The sequence below is a fragment of the Streptopelia decaocto genome, assembly GCF_964273445.1.
Source record: "Streptopelia decaocto genome assembly, chromosome: 1".
NCBI classification, from domain to species: Eukaryota; Metazoa; Chordata; class Aves; order Columbiformes; family Columbidae; genus Streptopelia; species Streptopelia decaocto.
The window spans coordinates 72,763,889-72,777,047 of NC_138663.1; the positions used below are offsets into that span (position 1 = coordinate 72,763,889).

Genomic DNA, 13,159 nt, shown 5'->3' on the forward strand with positions numbered 1-13,159 from the left:
AGAGAAACTACCTTCAGAGCGTGTGGCATAATTTGGAACACCGCATGTTGCTCAAGAACCAGACTGTGACTGCAAGATGATTCCACACAAGGTGTGGTACATAAACTGCAAGTAGCCTTGAAAAGGCTCAGACACAGGTCACAGTAACTATTCCTGTTTTGTCTGGTCCAGGAGAAAGAGACATTTACTTACCACAGTATAATATTTTTTAAATCAATATAACGTAATCAAAATAATCAACAATAGCGTTCAGTGATTAAGTGCTACATTAATTCTTTGCTCCTTCATATGCTCCTTGAAGACAACAAATTAGTATAGTCCAGGTCCTATTTTTGTATTTTCATCTGCTGTTATTCAATAAGCTATTCAATAAATTTCTTCCAACAAAACCAACCCCTGAATACATTAGTGATTGCCTTGTTATAAAGTAAGAATACCCCAAGTGTATTTCACAGACAGTAAGGAAGTATTTAAAATTTTTAAGTCATTTTGCACTGTTAGAAGATGGCAGCTTGACCAAAAGCCTCTTCAGCTCATACACTTAACACCTACACGAAAAGGTTATGTGCTTTATAACCGTAAAGCAAACAAGTATCAATATGCAACTATAAATCACACCAGTAAGGTACAACCACCCTTGCTGCCTACATGTATTCCATTGCCAGTGTACATAATGCAAGGTCTGTAGCAGTGGATACTACAAGGTGTGGCTTTTCCTCTCTCAGCCTCACCTTTTTAGCCCCTCTCCCCACTTTTTGATTTTTAATGCCTTTCTTCACTGTCCTCTACATATTTCTTCCAGGGTTTTATACTGCCATCTCTCCCTTTCTCTTATCCCACCATCTGGCTCAGTTCAGCAACTGTTTCAAATAGGTTTGAAAAGGGGAGCAGATTATTTAAAGAGCAGAAAAGATCCCCCAAATTCTCATCTACACCTGAAATTTGATACTTTAAAATAAAAGTGTTTAGACATATCTAGGTTTTGGTTTGGGTTTGTTTGTTGGTTTTTTTCCCCCCAGCTTTCCATATTTTTTTGCATTCCACCTGTACAAAAGACAGGGAACAAAGCAGAATACTTCATTTCTAAGTTCAGCAACAAGATGCTGTTTGAACTCCAAAATATTTTGAAATCTGACCGCCATCTTGATATGGACTTAATCTGAAAAGTAAACAAGGAAATAATTGAAGAGTTTTTAAATAAACATTTTTTGAGAGAGACTCAGAAAATATGTTCTTTATAATGAGATGAAATAAGAACTTAAATTCCAGAGAAGGGTTTTATTTTGCAAGTATGGTTGAATGTTAGTGAAATCAAACTGATGTTGAAGTCAGGTTTATAATGGAAAAGCTATTTTAGACCTTGGTTTAAGCACTGCAGAAGCATATGATTAGCTTTTCATTGGTTTGAGATGGAAGCTACACGACCTGAGGTTCCTTTGGGAAAATAGGCAGTGTCTACATATAATAAATTTAAACAGTGGATGGGACACCCAGACAACATTTTAGGAGTCAGGCCAGTTCAAGGACTGTTCCCAAAAGGCAGTTTTCAAATGTGGCCTCCCAGTTTTGGAGGCTAAGACAGCTTACCAGTACAGACACCGCCTGACCAAGGCTCTTGGCTACAGGGCCACAGAAAAGTCCAGGCAGAGTTTAGTTTAATATCACAGATGTTGCTAAAGCATTTTTAATGACAGAGTCAGCTGAAAAAAAAATGTAATTGTGCATGTAAAGTAAAACTCTTGGGCAAAAAATAAAATATTTATATAATTGAGAAGAAATTGGTGCCAATTTCGGTCACTTCTAGTACGAAAATAAAGTTCTAGAAATTTAAGCTGGAATTTCTCCTTTCCCATGGCAAGCATATGTTATAAATAAATATATACACACAATATGCATATACACACACTTTTTAAAAACTATTCTTGTCATTGCTCTCCATTTGTTCAACTACTATGACTTCTGGTTTGCGTTCATTAAATGATCCACATTTCCCAAACAGTGATATTCAACTTCCCGTACAATGTGTTTATGTGAGAGAAGGATAAAAGCAGGGCAAGTTATACAGTAATATTCTCAATACAGCTGTCCTAGCACCTTCAAGTTGGACAGAGATCTCCTCCTGCAAGGCCCAAACAAAGGTTTTTTTCCAAGAACTGAAACCACAGAATACTTGGCAAGTAACCATGCAGGATTAATAAATAAATAAATAAATAAAGGGGTTGGGTGGGAAGGGAAAAAAGGCACAACAGAGAGAAAAGGAAGGGTGGAAGCAAAATGCCGTTGTCTCAGTATATGTCCTCTTACTGCCAAGACAATACCTTTTCCAGAGGTACTCAAGTTTTCTACCATAACTTAGACTAGGCAGTTGGGGAGAGAAGCTGTGCTTCTTGGACAGTTAAGTAGAGATTGCTGTGTGGTTGTTATCACCTCCTCAATAAGTGTTTTTTGATATCTTTACGTAACACCTCTCAACATACATTTTAAATTCTTGTGCCTAGTTAAACAAACAAAATCAACAAGTAAAGCACTGTGTAACATTATCATATAAATGCATTTAAAGATGAGTATTTTTTCAATTTGATAGTAAATTAGCTATGATAGCCATTCTCAAGAGTTTCTACAAATGAAACTTACAGGTTAGTTTTGTTTTAACAATAAAATGCTTCTGACTACACGTATATTGGTTAACATAATTTCAACATACCACGGTGGTCACTTGCTAAGAGAGAAGCTAGATGTGACTTTTTTTTAAAAAAAAAAAACTTTTATGATATTAAGAAAATATGTTAATTAGAATTCTGAAACTAAGGATGATTAATCAGTGAGAATCAGTGACTAATTCTGTGTTTGAGCAAAACAGATTCTCAGGCTTTTAGTTTTCTGGCTAGTTGTCTTAAAAAAACCCAAAACCAAACGAAAACACAACATAAACAAACACAAAAAACAAACAGCAACAAAAACAAACCACCACAAACCAAACAGAAACAACTCTCATGCAAATTAGCTGAAAACATTAAAACTTTATCTGTATGAAAGGGATTAAGAACTGAGACCAATATGACCTGGCACTGTCTGCTCACAAGATGATGACCTAATAGCACAAATAAGGTTACTACAAGTTATGATGCAAGTTGCTTCCTGTATTCCCAAAGGCATCGTCAGGTCTTCAAGCACTTGTTGAAAGTAAGAGGGAAAACAGAAGACCAGATTGTTTGAAATGACCTCTACCCTTAGATGGTCTAAACCTCCTTACTGCACTACATGGTGTGGCGAGTAGCCAGAAACTCTTGGATACTTCATAAGGATGAAATAAAATCAGGCCATCCAGGACCCAGCTCTGCATCATAGGCTCGCAAAGTGCAACCCACAAGCCATCTGTGACCCACAAAAGCCTTCCTCTTTAGTTTGCAAAGGGACTTCACAGAATCACAGAATGGCTGGTGTTGGAAGGGACCTCTGGAGATCATCTAGCCCAACCCACCTGCTAAAGCAGGTTCACCCAGAGCAGATCACACAGGAATGTGTCCAGGTGGGTTTTGAATGTCTCCAGAGAAGGAGACTCCACAGCCTCTGGGCAGCCTCTCCCAGTGCTCTGGTACCCCCAAAGGAAAGAAGTGACTCCTTATGTTTGGACTTCATTGTGGCCATCCTCAACAGAACCAGTTCATTAAGCCTGAAGCAATAACAGATTTTGTCCAAGTGGACTGGAGATGGGGCAAGTGTCTGGGTACTCAGCAGACAGGAGCCGTATGCCACTGAGAGCCAAGCAAGCTCTGCAACTTGATGCTGTGGATGCAGACTGGCCCCAGGATTGGTGTCTTGTCAGAGCCATGCAAGGTCCTCCAGAGAGCCCCAAATCACTGGGTATGGGGAAGAGTCAGGAACAAAAGTCCTCGCTCACAGGGAGGATCACTAGACATTTCAGACAGCTCCTCTGCACAGACCCAATCACACATCCCCCCCACAGCTCTCCATAATCAGAACTTAATGTTCCAGGTCCCAAACACATCAGAACACCTTCATTACAAATAACCAAATGCATTTTCAAAGAACTAGTATTTGAGACCTTAATTATGTATTAATTGTCAAGTTATGATCATTTATTTAAGTAAAAAAAACAAAACAAAACCAAAAAACAACAAAACAAACAAACAAACCACAACCTTCCCCAGGTTTTACTTATATTAGTACTATTAGGAAAAAAAAACCAACACACACACAAACAAAAAAACAAACACAAAAACAGACAAAACCAAACCAAACCACCACCACAACAACAACCCCCACATTTACACCATTTTTGTGGGGAAATACAATTCACAACCCAAATAAATTACAGAAGTGATCCTTACTAACAATATAATAAAACATCCAAACATGTGACAACTTGAACATTTTCTAAATTTTGAGATCTTTAACAACGCGATAGATTTATTTCTGTCTCAAAGTATGGTATTCATTGTCAACCCCAAATTAAAAGCAAAATGAAGCTGCTGTCTCACAGACTCTTGTGAACTCTGCCACTGTTTTCCTAATATAAGGTAAACCGTACACAAGGACCACTTGTGTAAAAGTGGCAATGAAGACTCACTTCAGACTCTAGTACTATAATGTTTTTTATCGGTCATACCTCGTCTTCTGCATCTGCTGCTGAAGTTAACTTGAGCACAGCTTCACATTTCTCTTGGAAACAGCCTGCAAGGAAGTTGGCATGTCTCATGAACACATTCATTTCTTCACTGGTAACTGGGTTCTTCTCACTTACTTTGGCCATCATCAACTCTAACAAAGTAACTCTAGAATCAGAAAACAATTTGTTAAGCAAATTCACTAAGCCATATAGCATAACATGTAGAATAAGCAGATACAGCTGCTAAAAATTATATGCACAATTAGAATGCTAGTGACAGAGCTGATTTTTAAAAATTAAGAGGTTTTAAGAACATTGAAAATCAGTTCCTGTTCACTGGTTTATTTCTGCAAACTATTAATTTAATTCATCATTCAATTAATACAATCTGGCCAGACAGTCAAGTCAATATTTTTCTCAAGCCTATTTCAATTTCTAATTTCTTCTGGCCTAACACAACATTACTGCGACTACATGTTCCGTATGTCTAAAATTACCACCAAAACAGCTCTTAAAAGCTGTTGTTAAGTTCAGCAAAATAAACTTGGACTATTTGACAGCTTCCTTTTGAAAATACCAGCTTTTCATAGCCCTTGCCTTGGACACAGTCTTTCACTAATTCTCCTCCCCAACCCCAAGCCCATTCTGAGCAGGAACAGGGGAAATAAAACTTGATATGCACACTCAGTTCCTTACAGCTGTTTTATAATTGCCACTGGATGGACCACAGTAAATCCAAGCCAATTACTCATGTACCCAGTAAGAGTTACTCAGTGTATTAAACCAGCAAGTAAGTGGATACATAACGAAGTCGCTCTATAAAATGTACTTGGGTCATTTATTTTAACAGCTTTAAACTAATTTTATTTCAGATCTCCCTTCATGTTGTTAGGGCAAACTGGGGGTATTTTGTGGAAGCAGGACTCTCACAGGGCAGAGATCCTCCTGCAGGCTCCCAGGTCAACCCCAGCGCAGAGGAGCACATGGGTTAGCGAAGTCCCACTGTAATTCTCTCAGCCTGAAAGAGCGCTATTTATTGAATGAATTAAAGAGCAGGCTCAGGGTTTTCTTTCAGTAAAATATTTGCAATTCAGATGGAAGGACTGACATTTAAACATGTGGAATAATTCAAATGCTTTTTCTTTTTTTTTCTTTTTTTTTTTTCTTTTTTTTAATTTACCAAGCAGGTTGCCACAAGGGGAAGAGAAATGTCTTTTTCTGTGGAAAAAGCATGGTCACTGCTTTATTAACCTCCAAGAACCCAGCCCTATTAATCATGTAACAGCTACTCAGTTCTTGCTAAACTCAACCCTCAATGTCATTAATACAGCTGCATTAAACAGTTATCTGAGCAAGGACAAAAAGCTTTTCAACACAGAAAAGCACCCAACACCATTTGGGAAAGGGTGGACGGCAGACAGAAGGCTGTCAAACACTGGTATCCTCTCTCACAGGCTTTCCTTACGTATGTGACACAGCACCTAACACGGAGCAGTCATTCTGTTTGTTCTGGAGGTCATACCTGGGTACCACACCCTCACCCACCTCCAAACTATCGAAATCCAGTCACCCCACAAACCTAACTGAAGGAAGCCTTTCAGATTGGGCATGGTATATGAAAATTAAGTTAACTACACAGACACGTCATTCATCCCCAAGACAGGACTAGATGTTATATGCCAGTTTTTACCAAGTTTAGAGCCTTTCAAGTATATGCTCAACTAAGAACACAGGCTGCTCACAGACTTGATGATTATGGGAATTATTCCAATAAAATACTACAACAGAATTCCAGTCAGCTATTGTTGCACCAATAGTCCAAATAATACACGTTTAACAACAACATGGAATTCTTCTGTAAAGAAGTTGGAGGGTCACCACATACTTGCATAAAATGTATTTGTGAGGTGAAATTGTTGCCAATAGGGGAACTTTTTACATTACTCTTCCTCTTGCAATATAATTAGGTGGCCTTTTAGACAACCATAATCCTTTCGGAGAAATAGGAGTGACATTAAAACACCACCTGTATGTAATTTCCTGTTTTCTGTTCTCTTTAAGCATTCATGTCAAAACCATTTTCCTGAGTTTTCTTCCAGGCACAGTCATTCATGACATGTCCATCTTTCCCCTGAATTTCAAGCAAGTCTTGCCATTCAGCCAACAATTTCCTGAGACCAACACTTTTTGTTCTGGTGCAAGTTCCCTTACACTCCTTTATTCTATTGTTTCTCTCAGTTTTCTTCCAAGACTCACCCGAATTCTTCCAAGTTAGTTCTCCCACACAATACAATTTTCTCATTTCTTTTAAAAGATCGCACAACTGTTCACCCATTCAGATAACAGAGTTTACTCCTACTTGTTTGCTTATAGCAAAGTACAACAGATATGACAACTGTTAGTACCAGTTTAAGTATGCCTCATCATGAATTTTTGTAACACTGAGTTCAAGATCTAAAATCTAATGTTGTATATTATATTTATGATTATATTTCGATTTGGAAATGATCATGCCATGTCATCTTCATTTCCTTAGGCACCACTTAGGAAGACTTTTTGTCACAGAATCACAGAATCGACTGGGTTGGGAAAGACCTCAGAGATCATCAAGTCCAACCCTTGGTCCAACTCCAGTCCATTTACTAGATGATGGCACTAAGTGCCATGTCCAATCTCAGTTTAAAAACCTCCAGGTTTTTAATCTCTTGTCAATCTCTTGCCTTTTTTTTTTTTTTCCCTTAGTCAAATTTAATCCAGTTCTTCATGAAGCTCATTAAATTGGCAAGAACTTAGAACAACTACTATGAAGTATTTGCAGTCATCTGTAAAACACATCGCTGTCTCCTACAGTCTGCAAATAAACCAGAGAATTGAAGTGCAATTTAAATCTGGAAGCTCATTATTGCGAAAGTCCTTCTAAACCTCTTTAAAAGTAGTATTGTAAAATTCTATCAATTTTATTATTGCCAAACAATTTTTGTATAAAGCATACCTGGTTTAAAACCTATTAGCAAGTGCAAGACACTTGGGACATTTTTTCTCTGTAACTGGGACTTCTCTTTCCTGAAATGTTTCACTGACAGCAATGATTCTAAGACAAATTATGTCTGTCTTTGAAATTTTCCAATTCTTTCATCTTCAAATGGTACTTGTAATGATCCTATTAAATGAAAATTGTTGACTTTGTGAAGAACTACAATCCAATGCTCCCTTCAGCTATTCTGTGCCTGTGAACTTTATCAAGAACAAAAACCTACCATAATGTCAGCATTAGCAGCCCTGTAGCTGAACATAAGCAAGAAGTGGTGTCGCTAACACTACTTGAGTGCCTGTTGCCCTGCTGGTAATTGGACCAATGGCTCCATCATTCACTGAGAACACTTCACATGAAACAACACAAAATTCAAAACTAAAGATGCAAGTAGTTGAGCATCTTAAAAACACCTGAAGGATTCAATTCCACTTTTGTTGCTGTTAATAAAAGCAAGAGCCCTTCTTAAAAGGGACAACATGGAGGTACTCATCTTGAAGATTTTACAAGGTAATTAAGACTATCAAGGCATTAACTTACATTGTCCATGCTCAAGGTTAACTCAGATTAAAGCAAAGCAAGATTTTTCTAAATACATCTGCCAAACACTTGTACACATGTGCTGGGAAATCTCAAATCTGGCAAAGAATTCAAGAATCTATAATCTTTTGGCTCAATACCATAGCCATATGTTTCTGCAATAATCACTTGCAGAGAAACAGCAGGCATTGTCACATCATCATACACTTTCTAAAGCCAGAATACCATTAAAAAAGCTGATCATAGTATTACAGTCTTTATTTCAGGCCATTTGCAAACTCAGACATGCAACACTGAAGTGCTTACATTTGTCTAGAAATGAAAGAGAAAGCTGTTCAGAACTCAGGAATTCATCTTTTAATTGAAAATTTAGATTCCAGATCCACTTCTGCAACAAGAACTACTTCATGGCACACACCATGGCCACAGTATCACAAATGCACTACATTTCAATTACAGGAAATATTTTGAATAGTGCGAATGCTGTGAATAGTGCAAATAACTGCGGTTACACAACTGCATACACTTTGGTTATCTAAGGCAACTGCCAACTTTAGGAGTCACCACTAACGTATGTATTCGCAAGCTTTCTCGGCATAGTAAATTTTGTTTCAGTAAATACATATAAAGTAAGTGTATTTAATGTGTATGACAGAGAATACTGTAACTGAGAGTTACCATATATTCATGAGCTCAAGCTGCTTTCCCCAGACACCTCAATACCACATCTGTCCTGTTCTTCATTTATATGACTTAGTCAGCCTTATTGGACACCCAATGCGGCAACTCTTGCGGTGAAGGCTCCTTGTCTCGTTTTGAAACAATGAATTCCCTGTGCTTTGGTTTATACAGTTACTTTTTTCTCCAGCTAATGACAGTCAAAATGTTTTTATCTGAATTGGATTTCTCTCCTCATATATCCCAAAAGAATACATTCTTAAATATGCTAACTTTATAGAGGAAGATGTCATAACAGGGTTTTCTTCTATAGATTAAATGCAAAAGGACTATTTCTACACCACTTACTTCCATATGTTTGACAGTATATTAAGCAGTATCAAATTAATAACAAACTGTACTGTGATTATCTTATTTAAAAACTTAATTGAGTTCACTTGATTTGAAAAACTCGTGAGATTGATAATAAATTCAGCAAATATGCTGTGACTGTCCATCCAACATGTGGTTATCCGTACGATGCGTACACCAAAAGCCTTTCAGCTGCGGCAGCCAATCACCATCTGTAGCGTGGTGTGTGCAACCAATCCAGCAGAGACCTTTCTAGAAACTGATTACATCTATTGCTTTAAGTACAATTGAACACCCTAACCCAGTCCTGTCTGTCATCAAGGGGATTATGCAAATATACAAACTGCCATTCATGACATCCCCCAAAAGAATTGAATCTAGCTCATGCACCTAAAACAGTCTTTCATGCTAAGTGGTTAAGGAGCCCCTACCTCCAGGCACAGTAAGCACACAGCTCATCACCCTTCCCATTTGGTCAGCCAGAATAAAGGAGGAAGACAGTATTTTGCTCCTTATCATTCCCATCCCTTGTTTAATGGTGTTTTATCTATGGTTCTCAACCTATCACATGCTGTCTCATTGCCTACCATCTCTTTATAATCTCTGATCAGCCTTTGTACCACCATTTGTGATAACACTGTGGCTTTAGCCACAGCAAAGAAATACAGGGAAAAAAACAAACACATACACACACATTAAGGGACTATTTGTCTTTCACCTGCAAAAACTATAAGGGGAACTTGCAGTTTCCCGGGGCAAATAGGGAACAAAGTAGCCACGCTGAATACATAAATAAGATCACAAGATCTTGAAACAGCTGGAGGAGCTGTAGAATCACAGGACAGGTTTTCCCAAAGTTGATTATTCTGACTTAAAATATTTTATCTTTCACTATTGTTTCTTAAAGAAATTGTGAATGAGCATTTTCATAGCTATAGCAATGGCCATTTCCAATCAAATGGCTAAACGCATTTACATTTACTCAAATGCTTGAAGGAAGCTGTCTGTTGAAGTATTTTATATTTTCAGTAGCAGAAATACAAAAAGATTAAGTAATCACAGGCATCTGAACATCCACATTTTTTCGGTTCTGCTAACCAGTATTAGATACATTTCCAACTTCAGTAACAGCTTCCTTCAAATTTCTTGTAATTACAACAGGACTACGAACAGCTGAGGACATTTCAAATACAGCTGGAAAACACTACAGGGTGTGGTGCTCTTAAGAAATCTAGACATAGGCATGAAATCTTGTCTTTTTTTTTATTTTCTTTTTTTTTTTTTTTTAAGTATTTCTTTACCAAGTAATGGCGCCAACCTGGATTCTGCAACCCTACATAAATCACTGCCAGTTGTGGCTAAGCTGTAATGTTAACCAACCAATTTAAAACCATTACTGACATAGAAACATGTATTTAGAGATTTTGTGCCAACTATGAAACCACACAGTTTTTCAATCATGTGAACAGGATACTCTATATGGAATGCTAAATACTAAAAGCCACATTGGTTTTTGGGGTTACCTTTCTTGATTGCTCAGTTTGGCATAGAGGGCTTCTACCAACTCTGGACATTTCAGCAAATGGTCTGTAACAATCAAGAACCTAAAGAAAAAGAAAAAAAAAGTGTTACTGGTGCTACAAAAACAGCATCTACATTTACTCCAAATGGTACTGGTTATTTTTGCTCCTGGATGACCATGTGACATGCTTCTGGTCCTATTTGTTAACAGATACAAACTGCCACAAAATAATTGTACATTGTTCTGCAGTATTTTTCCTAATAGAGCGATGGCCATTTCGCATCAATTCAGTGCACTTTTACTCAAATGCTTGAAGGAAAGCTTGTTAGAGTCTTTTGACAGTTATGCAAAAGGCATACCACAATTCAAATAACACCAACTCATCCAATTGTTTATGCATCTCAGCAAAACGCCAAAGTTCAAACTTGAAAACTATTATGCTACTCGTCACAACACTGTTTTTAAGCACACCAGTCAAAGAAGTGCCCAAATAATTTCTCTTTTAAAAAAATTCTAACAAAGTATCAAAACAAATAGAAACTTCTTTGTCAGATGCCAGGCAGCAACATACTATTCACGACTTACAAAAAATACCCTCCTGGTGAAGCAGGAATCTAAGCTGATAACCAAATCTCACTCCTTGAGGCAGGTAGGTATGGTCAGTCTATCCTTGTGCTAATGCCAGAATTTACACTGATCACCTTCCCAGGCACCAGTCTCAGCAGTCAATAGCAGATGCTAATCATTTCATTTCAACCCAAACACGTACTCTCAGCATTAGGGAAAAAAATTAAGTATGTAAAAATATTTTTCTTCTCAAATTCCATTCCTAGTAGTACTGGCAGTGCTATATATGCTGCACAGGTATATATATATAGATATATATATACACTACACATATATATATATATATATACACTAAACTGCATTTTTAAAGCAGCATGTCTACCTATTAAATATAAAATAATTACAGGTCAAATCTCAGACCATCCTCTGAGGTAACGAAGCTACTGAGAACAAATAACATGAAAACCAAGCAATTTCAATATTCCCTCCACCTCCTCCCTACTTTTCACTTTGCTGACAGCCTTTTATTTTATGTATCTGTAATTCACTACTTAGCTAACAGTAAGGTCACACAGAAGCCTTCCAGCTGCAACAAAGTATTTTTTGGAAAAATACTCAATGACAACTGGGGAAATAGGAGAACAAGAGGTCCAAAAGATTAATAGCTATTATATTTCTAACGGTAACTGTGGACTTAGCCAGCCTCTGGTTCAGTTACTGTAAACCAGATTTTTTCTAAGAGGGAGAGGGAGAAGAAAAGCTATTTTGTGTTCTGCTTTTTTTTTTTTTACTATTTGTACACACCTACAAGGAAAAAAAAAGGATAGCTGTAGGGAATCATCAACTTATAATTGGCATTCTGAGTAGCGTAGCATCAATTCAAAAGTTTCCCAACACAAATTTGAACCTACAGACTTCCCTTCCCCAAAGTCAACAGCACAGATGTATTCCAACTGAGCAACACAGACTCAGCCATAACAACTGAATCAAGCCATCAGCAGGGCAGGCAAGGAGAACACTTCTAGAATTCCTGAACCAACAATTCAGAGCATACGAGCCATCCACAGAATGGTAACAACTGACTTTACTTTTCAAGGCTTTTAGCTGGAGCTGCAAAATAAAAAAGCATAATAATCGGAGTTATGCAGAACACACAATACTTAGCCTCATAACATACAAATTTCAGCTGACAATGAAGTGTGGCAAAAGAACATTTAAGGAGACAATCTGAAGGCTGATTTTTCAACTTTGCCGTTGGGGCTGTGAATTTAAATCTTAATTTTCATGATTAAAGTTACATTGAGGAACTCTTGACTATTTGCCTTTTAGTTGAAAATCGATCAATAATTATCACAAACGGATCTACGGCTATGAGGAACACATTAGTGATTACTATTGAAAAGCAGAAGACTTGTATTTCAGTTGTTACTATGTTCTACAGTATTGTGTTTATTCCCACACATCTTTCACATTCTGTAGATTAGATCTCTACTGTTGAGGAGCTTGCAGTATTCCAGAACAAAGGAGCATATATTTTTGTATATGCTTCTACACTTTCAATTCCATGACATAACACCTCAGAAATTTCTGCTTCTGTATTTAAGCTTCTCTTTTATCTTATCCACTCATCATAAAGAATACAGCACACAGATAACAGTAGAATTAGTAGTGGAATAAAGCACTTTCAACTCTTGCTACTATGCCCAGAAGTTTTGGGGGTAGTTAAGCAAGGATGCAACAAATTAAATCTAATGTCTTTAGTCTTTAGCTCTCCTGTTTTTCATTTGGGGCAGGGGGGAATATAAGGAAAAGTAAGACCATCCACAACTCTGAAATAAAA

The 13,159-nt window shown here is 37.4% G+C and overlaps 1 protein-coding gene across 1 annotated transcript in view; it reads right to left on the reverse strand.

Moving 5' to 3' along the window:
• The window catches only part of ATXN10 (ataxin 10), a 105,268-nt gene that overhangs the window by 53,597 nt on the left and 38,512 nt on the right, over positions 1-13,159 (reverse strand). The window contains exons 6-7 of the mRNA XM_082076339.1: positions 10,754-10,834; positions 4,631-4,796 (exon numbers count right to left, since the gene is read on the reverse strand). Of these exons, the coding sequence (XP_081932465.1) occupies positions 4,631-4,796; positions 10,754-10,834 (247 nt within the window). The remainder of the gene's footprint in view (positions 1-4,630; positions 4,797-10,753; positions 10,835-13,159) is intronic.